Below are 15359 nucleotides of genomic sequence, written 5' to 3' on the forward strand. Positions count from 1 at the left end.
AGACCAAAATTTGGACGCCGAAATGAACTTCCTGACACCTTCGGCGACTTGTCCTGACGATGTCCTGAGTATGTCCCGCTTGTCCGGAACCCTTCCGCTCCTTCCGCACACGCTCCGGAAAGAATCCCGCAGTGTGGGGAAGCTTCGCGAATGAAGGCGGAAGACACCAGGAATGTTTTAGGACAGCGCGGAGCCGATGCGGATCTATATCGTCGCTGGGGTGACAAAACCTCGTATCTCAAAATTGTCAAATGTTCAGGAGAGCAAAAAAACATGGCGGCTAAAGCACTATAGTGAATGAGAAAGTCTTCTCTCTGACATGTCATGGTGGCTTCATTTTTGGAGTAAGACGGTTAAAATTTGGCCAAGACATCACTTGACCCATTATTTGACCATTAAGCTAAAAAAAAAAAAAATTGACATTTTTGAGATACGAGGTCTTGTCACCCCAGCGACGATATGCAAGTGTCCGGAACCGATGCGGAAATTTTGTGATCCAGACACGAAAGTGTCGACACTTTCCGTGAGCGTCATGCCAATGAAACGCAAGAAGAGCAAGAAGGGAGGCGAGGCCCCCATGCAAATAGCCCCATCACAGGCACACCTTTCGTCTAGTGATGAAGAACAGGTAAATCTAAGCAGTTCCCGGTCCCAGAAGGCAAAGGAGAAGGTAGTATAGAGACTGTGCCAATAGCAACCAGAAAGAAGTGAAATCAGCCCCCCTAACCTCCTAGTAAGTTTATGTTGATTTGATCTTTTCAGAAATTATTTTTCATCTGAGTGACTTTCATGGTTCCCATTACTTACTATGGTACATTTTCCTTTATGTTGTTTTCTTATTTTTTTTTTTGCAAACAAACTAGGTTGTCCCATGTGACAACCCAGCTGAAAACTCACAAAAGTAGGTGGAAATACACTCAGAAAAAAAGCATAGAATTTTTGGCTAAATGTTAATGTATTATATAAACATGAACAAGTTGTTCTTCATATGTGCTCTCTAATGATACAATATATTAGAACAAAAGACAAATTCATCACAATAAAAAGCATGAATTTAATTGCAAAAATATACACTATTGTACCTGTGGTTTCATTACAAAATAATATCTTTGAAGCCCAAAATAGCAATGAAGGCTAAAGATAATGGAGGAAAATGAAGAATAAAAAGTGTTTAATTTCTTTCTTTCCTTTTTTTTTTTTTGCTGAGTGTATATATTCAAAGGGAACACAAACCCAAAGAGCAATGTGGATTGAGTAAAAGCAGTAATATTAGTAGAACACATCAGTGAAAGTTTGAGGAAAATCGGACAATCGATGCAAAAGTTATGAATTTTTAAAGTTTTGGTGTTGGAACCGCTGGATGAGGAGACTACTAGAGGTTATGACGTAGGAGAGGACCACGATATAAAGAAAATATAAAAGGAATTCCACAAAAATTCACTTTTCTAGCAAAATGAAAGAGTTCTTGACTAACCGCTTTCAGAAAGCAGGGGGAATAAGTGCTACCCCTAACATATGTCAGTATCAAGTTGATGGAATGTGTAATTTTCATGAAAAATGAATTTTTATTGAATTCCCTTTTTATTTTCTTTATATTGTAGTCCACTCATACGTCATAACCTCTAGTAGTCTCCTTACCCAGCAGTTGCAACACCAAAACTTTAAAAATTCATAACTTTTGCATCGATTGCCCGATTTTCCTCAAACTTTCACTGATGTGTTCTACTAATATTACTGCTTTCACTCAATCGACATCGCTCTTTGGGTTTACTTTCCCTTTAAGTACGCTCTAAGCATCACAAATCATTTCAGAAATATTCTTTACCTGAATGATTTTCGTAGTTGTTATCACCTAATAATTTTATCTTCTCTTTTTGTTTTAGTTGCAAAATTGAATAAACTCGATTGTCCAATTTGACAGCCCAGCCCCCCCCCCCCCACAAAAAAGTAAATTAAAGTAGGTTAAAAATATTTCCCCATTTTTACACTTCATTGACAATAGGCTAGTAAGCTCTCAGCAAGAAGAAAAAAAAACTTCTCAGACTTGAATCATTGCAAATGTTCACAAGTGATCAAATTAAGAGAGAGTTAGAGATGCACAAGGGTAAGAATGAGGGAAAGAAAAACAAATTTAATGATTAGGATCATTTTGGCATGCTCTGCAGAAGTATCAGACAAAACAATACTTCACGATGGATGAAGCACAGGTCTAAAAAAAGGGAATAAAGAATATGTATATATACTTATATATATACATATATATATGGTTCGAAAAGTTTGCGAATATCATCCATGTGACTGTAGGCAGAGAAAAGATTGTTCTCCCAGATGAGACAAATAAAAAAAAAAAAAAAAAAATGAGTCGTCAGCCGACATGCAGACAATAATATTCTTCGACTTTAGTTGGTCACATTTGTAAAATAATATTGACCAATCATATCAATATAATATCAGCAGCTACTGTGGAAGCACAACAAGGAGCATCAATGACGGCTAGCAGTCAAATGAGGAAAAGTCAACGTCAGCGCCAAATTTATACCTTTCCATTTTCCTGGTATTGTCCGCAGTTTGTCCGCATGCCTAACTTATGTTGTCCGGAAGGCATTCTGATTGTCCGCGTTCATTCCTGGTGTAATCCTAGATGTTTCCGCGCTGCCCGGCTACGATTAGCATATTCCGAGTTATCTCGCGCTTTTCCGGAGTGATTCCTAGGAATGTCCGCAGTCAGTCCGCGGACAGTCCACGGACATTCCTAGGAATGTCCCAGGACAAGCCGATTCACACACTTATTCCGCGTCTGACGCGGACAGGATGCCGAAATGATAGAATTTGCTTCCGCAACCCTTCCTGGGCTTGTCCGCGCCCAAGTGGACGTCCGCCCTAAGCGAATTGGCCGGATATGAGAGACATAATGTTAATGTATAGCTGCCGTCCGAGTGCACTGGCAGCTAGGCAGGTAGCATACCCCGCAACGGTGGTGTAATCTATGCTGGCCTGCACAAAATTGTAGTCCCTTCTTTACAAAAATAAAGTATATCTTTACAGTGTATGTGAAAATCATACATGTCTTACCTCATTAGATATTAAGAAACCTATCATGCACATCTTATGAACTTAAGTGAAATAGATCCATGAAAGTCACTGTTTTTTCTCAATTTTTGGATGAAAAAAAAAAAGTCCTTCACTGTGTGAACACGTCCGGATAATAGAGATTTCTGGATAAAAGGAGGCCGGATAATCGAGGTCGAACTGTATTTGCATTTCCACTGGGCCCATGTTTTTATTGTCCCAAACTCGTCAATCATCTTTCCTATATAATACGTGTGTTTGTTTGTATGTGTCTATGTATGTGTGTTCATGTTATGTGTGTGATGGGTGGACAAGGCAGGAAAGATGAAGAGATTTTGTGATGAGCCAGTTTTACCAGCAGCTTAAAGAGCACAGCGCCCTCCCCACCTTCCTCCTTCCACAGGCCCTGCTAAGATTGGAGTCTGTAACTTTACAGCACAGATTCTGATGACAAGAAGTTTGAAATACAAAAACAAAGAGACTAAGGAAGGTGTACTTACTGTCCAGACATCTGGATAGGTGTTCTTTCATCTGGGTACTCTTGGGCTGATGGAAAAAGTAAGAAGTGCTCATATTCAAGTATTGGTGTTTTGTTGTTGTTTTTTATTATGACACAGAAAACTCAGAGAGGTCAAAATACATTACAGACAGGTATTGTATTGTAGCTGTAAAAAGTGGAAATGTTTGCACTTAGCCACGTAAATACCAGTTAATTTTGAATGTTTAGGTTCAGGTTCACACACTGTCAGCATAACATGTCACTTGTAATGTAAGTATGAATTATGTACGTGCTATAGTGCACTACTGAAAACATTTTCACTTTTAAAAGTTGTATGCTTGTAAAAACTAAAAATTGTGCAAATGTGCAAAATTTCCATATCACAAAATAGTTTTCATTTAGAGTAACACTAAAGGAATATCAGGGCCATGGTAACTCAAAGTCTGAACATTGCTGCCATCATTATTTTCAAACAAAACAGTCTGCCTATTGATCAAATGGATGATTTGAAGAAGATTCATAATTCTGGGCCATATAAACACTGTGGTTCACAAAATAACTTTCACTATGTATACATGTACTTGCTCTGTAGATATAGAAGCTCTGAAGACAACATTCAGGCAGGAGAAGAATAAAAACAACTTTATAACTCTTCAAAATGAGCCTCAACATTTTAATACATTTGGTTACATTTGTCGATCTAAATATTCTTGACCAAATTATGATCATCCACTCTTGCCACAATCTTCATGTGCATCTTCTCATACATCTTTTAAGCAGTATAATGACATCATACAAATATTCAAAATGAATGTTTATGAGTGCAATGGATCGTTAGAATATTTCATGATGTGAAAGATGAAATAACTTTATCTTTCACCAAATGAGACATCCTGTCCATTGCACAAAAACATGAAAAAAAAATATTTGTTTTATTTAACACTTAAAATAAGATACTTGTCATTTGATGTTTTCTGAATTTAGAAACAGGAAAGAAAATCTGAGATCAAGAGAGTGCCGGGTGCTATATGCTAGCGCGCTGTCCATCAATATGCTTGATTGCATGCACCCTGCAAATGTACACGTTTTACCGATGTTATGTGCTGGGCTCTTGGCATGCGAGCAAGTGGAGCAAATCGCATGGATCCAACACTACATGGTAAATGGAGCCACAGTTGCATGAATGATGACATAATAGTAACATGGGACAAATGATCAACATCAAACAACCAATTAAAATGACAAGGATCTATTACTGTGTTATATAACTTCAAATATCTCGGCCAATGCGAGTGGTTTACAAACCTTAGATTTCGGGTAGTAAATCCCCAATACAGAAAATATCAGGGCTTGTATTACCTTCTTTCTCTGGTAACCTGTTCAGGCGACTAAAATCTTCAATTTTGAGATTTTTGTGGCCCAAGATAAAAGGAAATATAACAACAATCCATTTTGAATCTTAGTTGGCCGATCAGGCTACCAAAAGATATTTTTGGAATTGGGTGGCCCGACATTAATTTTTAGTAACCCTTGGCCACCGCTTATGTTGAGCCCTGTACAGTCAAACCTGGCTATAGCGACTACCCAAGGGAAATGACAAAAGTGGCCACTACAGACAGATCTGTGGCCATTTTGAATTTCACCACTTACATTGTATAATAGCATAAAATACTGCTTGTTATTCTTTAAAAAAATGACAGCAAATAAGTTTGCATGAGCAGCTTTGATGTGGGGATTTCTTTTGTACAATTTACTTCATTTTAATTTTTTTTTCAGCCTATTTCTGTTCTTTTGATAGGACTTGGTAGAATTCACAGCTAATGTACATAGTATTCATGGTTGATCTAATGGTTCAGCTAAAGGTTTGAGGCCGCTATATGCAGTTATTCACCATGGGATACAAAATGAGTGGCCACTGGCAACGCTAAGGCAGGTGACCACGATATAAAGGGTCTATAATACTGCAATTTCTTGCGGGGGATTTTTTAGTGGCCGCTATATACAGTAATATGCAGGTAGCAACTTTAGACAGGTGGCCACTAAGACAGGTTTGACTGTATATATTTGAGTGTCTAATTGGGATATCCTTTGTAACTTTACTATTTACATACTCAAATTTTGATCTATAGGTCTGGGACAAAATATTCTCCCGCAGTCCCGAGGAAGTCGTTTTCACTTTTCTCTTTAGTACTGAACAAATTCCACTGGTTTGTTTGAACTAAGGCTAAAATAGTAGGCACACTTTTCCCCTCTTTATACTGGGTATAGATACCCTTGGAGCATGGAGCTACAGGTGTACATGTACAATACAATGAGAAGGCACGCAATATAATGGGAGCTGAGGTAAAATGTCAAACCCTGACCAAAGTCAAACACCTCATTGCCGGAGAAAAGTTAATGAACTCTTTTGTACAGGGTCAGTCATCTCATAAATTGCATTCTTTGAAGAGCTGTGCATGGCACTGTGAAATAGGCAGTCTATTGATATTCGCTCCTACAAGTCTTCCTCAAAAACAGAAATTGGATATGACACCTACTACTAATGGCTGTTTCCATGGTAATACAATATTGTACATTGAGGACAGACTTGCGAAAGTGATTGGATTGCATTGCCAACTCCTTACGCTACCTTACGGTACCAAATCACTGCCTTTGGGGCTGAAAATAACTTTACATTGTTCTCTTTTCTATGTACAATGTAAAGGTTATATGACATCTTCTCTTTGATGCCTTCTATACATTGTAACTTCAGAATTCTGATTTTTGGTAATATAAAAACATTTTGCTTCAAAACAGAAATTAAAGTTACTTGATAATTTGGTGGATAGAATGTCTGCATGTAACAACAGCTTATATTTGCATGACACTCAGGCAAATAAGTTTGTGAAAGTCCAAAATTTTCCCAGATGACTTACATAACAAACTAGAAATGTCACTATGACTGGTATGCCTCCGCCATAATGCATGGTTTTCCCAATATGGCTATGGTACACGTACATTGTACATCTTGACAATGTTTGATGACAGTTTCATACAATTGGCAAAATATTAAAATGACATGTTTGTCACAAATGTGTTGAATGTTCACTTTCCTTGAACTACATGTAGGTTTCATCATTGGATGAATGGCTATGTATATTGTCTAAAAGAGAACAGATATTGGGGAATTTGAGAATTTTTACTTGACTTTTGACCCTTTTATAAGTTAAATGCATTACGTAATTTCCAAGATATGAAGAAAAAGTGTAATTTCAGTATTAAACAGTAAAATTTTAGCATTTTAACCTGGCCTTTGACCCTTGACTCTATGACCCTAAAATTCCTTATCATGTGCACCAAAAAGTCGATAGGCACAACTTCACCAGCTCATACATGTACATGCCAAGTTTCATTAGGATACCTCAAACGATTTTTTAATTCCACTGTACACAGAACTGATTACAGGCGGAAGGATGGAAGGAGGGACAGAAGGACGGAAGGACGGATGGAAGGACAGACAACCCAAAAACATAATGCCCCTGGCAACACTTCATGCAGAGGCATAAAAATGAATAAAAATATATCAAGCTTTGAGAAATACAGGTCAATTTACTTACAATGTACATTCGACAAACACACACACAGCACTAGCTCGCCGCATGCATCCGGCTCGGTATGCACACGTGCTAACTCTGCAATGGCCATGTGATATGATACAGCGCTGGGTGTTGAATTTACATATGCACGAGTGCCTTGGCGCAGACGTTGCTGTGGAGCTTGCATACGAAGCCACGCCTAAAACGTTTCAATTGCTGTGATCAAAAAAATTATTGCAAGGGGTGTCTTCTCGGCAATATCCCTGCCCCAAGACGTGGAGCTAGCGAAAAATTAACCTCACCATCGGATTCAGCATATCCTAAACTACTCACATGCCACACGCTAGTACAAGTAGCAAAGCAGACGCCGAGATATCGAGATAGGTGTGATTCTAACAACATTTCATTTCACTTCATGTACCAGCGCTTTGATAAGATATGGAGCAAAACTTTCTCTTTCAGATGATACCAAATTTGTTAGGATTCAATAGCGGCATGGACCAGGGATTTTGCAATAAATGCGATATTTGGCACAAAAATGCAGGGTCAACAGACAGCGTAGGCGCGTGACTCCATTGTGTTCTATGGGGCTTGCGTGTTGTAAGATAGGGGCGCATTTTGTCCGAAGGCTGGCAGTGCAGTGCTCGATCAGACACCCTACTTGGTGTTTTAAACCCATTTTAAACCCACTTTAGACCCAACATTGGTTTAAACTCGGTCTACGTTTTTAGCAGAATACGGGCCTTAACTAAATGCCCTTACTGCCTTAGATTCTAACTGTCAGATGACTGTGTATGTACAATTTTTTGTACTAAGCATTCCTGTTGCATTTAGTGTTGACGTTAAAGAGGTTCTTACCTCTGCTCTGCTCTGTAATTTGGCTCTTGACAGTAATGACACTGACTGTAACAAGTTAGTAGAAGTAGTAGTAAATTTACATTGAACTGTTGAATGTTATGTGTGTGTATTATGTGAGTAATCGAAAAAACGGCAAATAAAACAAACTAATTTGACTACATTCCGTCTTCCGTCTTCCTTGAAACAGTAGACTAGATTCTGGGATTGACTACCGACATCCTAATCCATATCGAATAAAATGTCAGCTCATTGGATACTGCTAACGTAGTAACATAAACTGCGGTATACGGGACTACAGTAGAGAATGCTTGCGTTGTAAAGATGGCATTGATGTGAACACATTTGAAACGATTATTATGCTAACAAAGAAGGAAATACGGAAAGAAATTGCACAATTACACGTACTGCAAGTACTATTTCATAAGCTTAAGTATTGCTAAATACATAAATATTTCATAATGCATAAAAATATCAGCAATGAAAGAAATATTCATACTCACTAAAATTCGAGACTGTCATGAAGAAACGTAATAATGGCTGCCGAATGAACAAATTACAGCGCCAGCTACAGCCCATAGCTGGTAAGTTGTGTCGCTGACTAACTTGATCACTGACAAACAGTGCAGTTTGAAGGGTTGTGATTGCTCAATCGCAAACAGGCATAAACACAAGTGCAGTATATTTGTCTGTATGACGGAGTATGTGATCCCGCAGTATTATAGGCATTTCTTTTTGGACCAGATCTGTGTATCCGGACAACTAACTTCAACTTTATTATCAGGTAGATGTTGTGTGTAGGACCAAGGAGGAGAGCCCGCCAAATCCCGAGAGTATATTTCTGAACCGAATTGCTAACACGGGTCTCGGGCAATTACCCTGTAGAGCCCACTATGGCAAGACAACTAATGTCAAAATTACCACAAATGTCATAACACGTCAACCATAATTGAAATGTCGAAACTCATTGCTTGCTTTAAAATAATGAAAAATAGTGAATCATACTATAATTTGATCAACGTTTGTCTGTCCAGGGAGGTGGGAAGAGTCTCTTCCCACCATGGGCGTAAATCCCGGGGGGATGGGGGGGGGGATGAATCCCCCCCCCCCCGAAATGGAGTGGGGGTGGCCTGTACAATCATCCCCCCCCCCCTGAAATTTGAGAAAAAAGTGAAGAGTTTGTTCGCAAAAACCGATAAGTCCATATTTGCCAAATGGAGATATTTGCGATTAAAGGTAAAGAAAAATAAAGAGAATAATACGAACATTTTTGCTTCTTTTGACCATAACTTCAAAAATGTACCTGTTGTATAGTGACCAATTATCATTTTAAAGGTATTATTTTGTACTTTATGACAGACACCATACTTCAAAATCTTCAAAAATGGACTTATCGGTTTTTGCGAACAAACTCTTCAAGTGGAGGAAGCAGAAATGTGATTGAATCAATTTTGGCATATTGCATGACGTTCGTACGCCGGCCTTCAGACAGGTAACGGAGCTGAACAGTATTTTATCTTGTAGGATAATACATAATTTTCTCAAGCGCTCGCTCGCTTCGCTCGCTTGCGAAGAAAGTAATATCGACAACGTCAAATGCTAGTAGTATAGGCCTACATGTAAACATGCTATGACGCGAGCAACTCAGGACCATCTGCAAATTATGTATGAAAACAAACAAACAAACAAACAATAACAAAAACTATACCGCCATTTTTCGAATTTTGCATACTGTTTAGTTACTTCTAATCACCTGAGTTTTATGATAGTGTATATATTATTGTAAGGTGGTACAATTATCATTGTACATTCTTTTCATGTTACATAGTTTAATCACCTTATTTTCTGTTACCAAAAAAAAAATGATATTTATATTTTCGTCGAAAAATGAAATAAAACATTGCATTGAATACTGAATTGAATTGAACCCCCTCCATTTCCTGAATCATTCCTGAAACGATGATGACTCAATCAGGATACATCTATGGGCATGCATCAGTGGCGTACCGTGGGTCAAGACATTGGGGGGGCACCTCATGGCAGCAACATCAGAATTGCATAACGTAACAATTAAATGCGAGCGAGCGGAGCGAGCGAGCTTGAAAATTTTGACATTTTACAGTCCCCAAACTGCCGTTTGTAGCTATATATAATAATATATGTATGTATATATATATATATATATATATGCTTTGGAAATTAAGGGGGTTGCACCGGGCGCAACTGCTGGCAGTTGGGGACATCACGAGAATGGCATAACGATTAAATGCGAGCGAGCGAAGCGAGCGAGATTGAAAATTTTGACATTTTACAGTCCCCAAACTGCCGTTTGTAGCTATATATAATAATATAATAATTATGTATGTATATATATACATATATATATATACATATATATATATATATACATATATATATATATATATATATATTTGCTTTGGAAATTAAGGGGGTTGCACCGGGCGCAACTGCTGGCAGTTGCTGGCAGTAACATCACGAGAATGGCTTAACGATTAAATGCGAGCGAGCGAAGCGAGCGAGCTTGAAAATTTTGACATTTTACAGTCCCCAAACTGCCGCTTGTAGCTATATTTTTTCGCTTTGAAAATTCAGGGGGGGGGGGGCGCACCGGGTGCAACTGCTGGCATTTACTGGCAGTAATATCAGGAGAATGGCATATTAACGGTTAAATGCCAGCGAGCGAAGCGAGCGAGCTTGAAAATTTTGACATATGTTCCCAAAACTGCCGTTTTTAGGTATATTTTTTCGCTTTGGAAATTCAGGGGAGGGGGCGCATCGGGCGCAACTGCTGGCAATTACTGACAGCAACATCAGGAGAATTGCATAGCGATTAAATGCGAGCGAGCGAAGCGAGCGAGCTTGATAATTTTGACATTTTACAGTCCCAAAACTGCCGTTTGTAGCTATACTTTTTCGCTTGGAAATTAAGGAGAGGAGGCGCACCGTGCGCAACTGCTGGCAATTACTGACAGCAACATCAGGAGAATTGCATAACGATTAAATGCGAGCGAGCGAAGCGAGCGAGCTTGAAAATTTTGACATTTTATAGTCCCGAAACTGCCGTTTTTAGCTATATTTTTTCGCTTTGGAAATTAAGGGGAGGGGGCGCACCGGGCGCAACTGCTGGCAATTACTGACAGCAACATCAGGAGAATTGCATAACGATTAAATGCGAGCGAGCGAAGCGAGCGAGCTTGAAAATTTTGACATTTTACAGTCCCAAAACTGCCGTTTTTAGCTATATTTTTTCGCTTTGGAAATTAAGGAGAGGGCCTGGGCGCACCGGGCACAACTGCTGGCAATTACTGACAGCAACATCAGGAGAATTGCATAACGATTAACAATGCGAGCGAGCGAAGCGAGCGAGCTTGAAAATTTTGACATTTTACAGTCCAAAAACTGTCGTTTGTAGCTACATATATATTTTTTTTTCGCTTTGGAGGGAGGGGGCGCCCGGTGCGCCCCCTGGATCCGCCACTGGTAGTCAAGGGTGTCGGTTTATGTTCATGATTGGGGGAGGTATGACCAGCGAGGGGGCGTCGAAGTGACCAAGCGGGAGAAGGATGTCCAAAATCTGTACTTTATATAGAGCATCCCCTAATTTGTTTGTGTTTGTCGTGTGTTTCATATCAATATAGATGGAAAAGTTAGGAAATAGCCAAGGTCAAGTCTTATTATTGGCAATGCAAGGCATTTTGATATAGACTAGTATGTAAAGCAACACTGCAAAATCAATGATCAAGCTTTGATAGCAAATGTGTACAACCTATCAAACATCACATTGCGCAACATTGCAGCGACTCTTTTTGCCATTCCGATGTTCTGAGTACACTGCGCACATCCTGCTTGTATTCAAAATGCCAACCAGGAATCACACTGAATCACAATCTTTTGTCGTCTCCGGACTTTTTGAACAATGTTTCACTATAATACCTCTTTAATTATATCGCTGGTGTTTTCACGAACCGGCACAGCCGGCCCCGGAGCCGCGAAAGTAAGTTTCGAGATAATCGCGTTTGAAGTTTTTGCCTTTGAAAAATCCATGATTGCGCCTATATTTCACGTCCAGTTACCTAAATATCACACTGCACGACAGATTAGGAGTTGTTTGTGTGTTTCATGTTCTTGGTTCATTGTGAAAAAAAAAAAGTTTCGTTGAAATATCGGGCAAAGTCCGTCGTGCCGGTTCGTGAAAACACAAAAACACGTAAACAACGCTTCCAATATTTTCACGAACCGGCACCGTCGGCCGTGCCGCTTTGATTCTTCGCGCATGGTACGGATTTCATTTTTCACGAAGTGACACCATCGGCGGGCACGCGCTGCGCGTTAGGTTATCTTCATCATTTCTCATAGCCGCGCGCGCACATAATCGAGCGCGCGCATTAGCGATGCTCCTTTGTATACTAGTGATATGAATTGGGTATCAAGATTTTTTTTTTGATACTTTTTTTTCTTTTCCCCTTCTAAATCTCTCATCCATTCGCAGAAAGGCATTATTATTGAGTTGTTCTTCATTATATTACACATTGATCATTGCTCTCAGCTCATTGCATCGGTCTTTATGCACATTATTTCGGATCATAATTTTCAAGATTCACTCTCTTCCTCGGAGCATTACTGTATCTCGTGCTATAACCACGAAGCATGTTGTTTTCGAATATGAAATGTAATCAGTTTGCTCTATTGCTTTGTGAATGTGTCATTCTTGTAAAGAAAATAATTTTGTGCTGGTAATATCACTCTCTTTTCCACCCTTTCTTTCGCTTTCTTTCTCTCCCTCACACACACGCAAACACACACATACACACAAACACACAATCTCTCTCTCTATTTATTTCCTACACGTGACACATTACAAAACTTTTTAAATTACATAAAAACTAAATGAGATTTATTTGGGTATCTTTTCTCATTCATAGATTTATTACCACGCGTGTACACGAGTTTTAAATATGGCTTTTCAATAAACTATACGCGGATCATACTACTCATATAATGCAGATTCCAACTTGAATGAAGTTAAGGTACAGTACATTACCTTTCATTTATTTTTCAGATGTAACGAAGGTTTCTGTTATGTTCTAACATTTATACCAAGCTCTGTATGTATCACCCACCTTGATATCTATATTTTATGGCATTCAGGGTACTACAATATTTCATTTGGGTTTTTTTTTTTTAGATTCAAAAATGTCAGTCAGATGTATGAGACTAGACTGACTTTTGCCTTTAAAGCCCAAAAATCTTACAAAATAATGACGAAAATGTTCCACCTCCTTCCATATCCCATAACCTAACTTCAACCTGGTCAAATGCTGTTTACCAAACATTAACTTTATAATCAATCTAGAATATGATGATATGAATACAAGTACATAATTACAAAGACACTAGCTGATTTGGTATGGATAACCTTCTTCATATCAAAGGCAATACAATCTTGTAGACAGTGACTGAACTAATTGATGTTTAAATTGCTGTGACAGTTCACAAAGTGTATTATACATTTTCTGCAAACAGTCTTGATCTTCCCTAATTTTGTAAAAGTTTGTAAGCACTCATATTATGCACAGTATGTGCCTGAAATATAATTTATTACCATACCATGTTATTTTGCAAGATATAAAAATCCTCATGTTTCCCTTTCTTTTCTCTCACTGCTAGAGGATACCATACACAAAGTTCCTTATCTAAGCTCAGTAAGAAGTGGCTATCAGATCTGCATTTATTCATCATTGTTTCAAAAATAAAATCCACAATATACAATATAAAAAGACATAGATAATGATGTCTAGGCCATAATTTCTGATGTGGACACAGACTGCAATAGTGTGGCTATGTACTCCAGTACATCTATCATCCAAGAAAACATTTTCTGTCAAAGTTTATTAGTCATTTATTAGTTGCAGAGAGAGAGAGCAAGCAGAGGAAATGTAGGCATCCAATTGTTTATATCCCTCTTGCAGTCTACTAATACCTTTCTAACTTGCACAACTTGACTTGACTTGGTCCTGACTTTAGTTTACGTCTGCTGTGGGTGTCACAGGTGCTGTGGTAGGCATAATTCAAAAATACTGAAAATTGTTTATGGGTTTGGCATAATGGTGGCTGGGCTAAGGGAGACAAAATGAATAATTTGATGGGAGAGCTGGTTCATAAACAGAGTAAAAGAAGAGACATCTATATGGTATTTAACATTGGTATGGTTTTGTTGTGAAAAGCACTGTTTAAAGTCAGAGAGGGGAAGCATAATACAGTGGAAATTGAGGATGGCATCATTGTGACAAAGCTGTATAGAAAGACTCATGGATTGATGGTTATCAAGAGTAATGTCAGTGATTAAGGTGACAGTGAGAGATACAGTATGTAGGATCAATGTCCCTTAATGTCTCCTTGATTCTTTCACATACAATATCTGGAAAATTTGAGACTTTACTGATATTAATGCACAGCAGTACATTCAGTTCATGGTTTCTTAATGTGACATGTTGATCTTGTCATTAATTACTTTGTGGATTGTCAGTCAAACAGATACAGAGATTACAAGCTATTCCAATTCTGCTGCAAGAGTAGTGTCCAAATTCCAAAAACATGAACAAAAATTTCACCGGTGCTAAGAAGCTTGCACTAGCTTCCAGGCAAAATTCATATACAGATCAAAATGTTGATACAATGTATTAACTTTTGAATCCACACTATTTGAAAGAACTACTTTAAATAGGAAACACACCAGAAAGAAACCTTCATTCAAAAGGTAGTGACTTATTTGTTATTCTGAATAAAAAAGCAATGGCATACATTTGCTTGTAATGTCTCTACCATATATGGAATAATCTTACCCAGAATTTAAAATGAATTGCAAATGTTGACAAATCTAAGTCTGCCTTGCAAACACCTGTCATTATAGTCTAAACATGAAACAAGGTATCATTGTAATTGCAATTGTATGTTTTTTTTAGACCATTTCTATCCTTGAGCACAAAAGGCATAATACAGAATGTTTCCATATGCTATATAAGCACAGTTGATTATTATAATTATTATTATTATTATTATTATTATTATTATTATTATTATTATTATTATTATCATTATTAAAAATGATGTCCTATTTTAAGACACCACTACCCCCCCCCCCCATTTCTGCACACATACAAACCCAAAGTCATTAAATAGAAAATCAAAAAGAACATCGAAATAATGTTCTGCCAGAACCTGCCTGTCCATTCATAAAGTACACACTCTTGTGAAAAGTTTGCTGCTGCTGTGTGGAGCAACTCTGTGATTGTGGTGAAATATTGCTATGATCTCCTTCCATAATGATCCCATGGCTTGGA

General features: G+C 38.2%; 1 protein-coding gene across 1 annotated transcript in view; it reads right to left on the minus strand.

Moving 5' to 3' along the window:
- The window catches only part of LOC140229206 (CCR4-NOT transcription complex subunit 2-like), a 164838-nt gene extending 156311 nt beyond the window's left edge, over positions 1 to 8527 (minus strand). The window contains exons 1-2 of the mRNA XM_072309475.1: positions 8502 to 8527; positions 3570 to 3615 (exon numbers count right to left, since the gene is read on the minus strand). Of these exons, the coding sequence (XP_072165576.1) occupies positions 3570 to 3615; positions 8502 to 8520 (65 nt within the window). The 5' untranslated portion in view covers positions 8521 to 8527. The remainder of the gene's footprint in view (positions 1 to 3569; positions 3616 to 8501) is intronic.
- Between the last annotated feature and the right edge of the window lie 6832 nt (positions 8528 to 15359).

The sequence above is a fragment of the Diadema setosum genome, chromosome 5, assembly GCF_964275005.1.
Source record: "Diadema setosum chromosome 5, eeDiaSeto1, whole genome shotgun sequence".
In the NCBI taxonomy this organism is placed as follows: domain Eukaryota; kingdom Metazoa; phylum Echinodermata; class Echinoidea; order Diadematoida; family Diadematidae; genus Diadema; species Diadema setosum.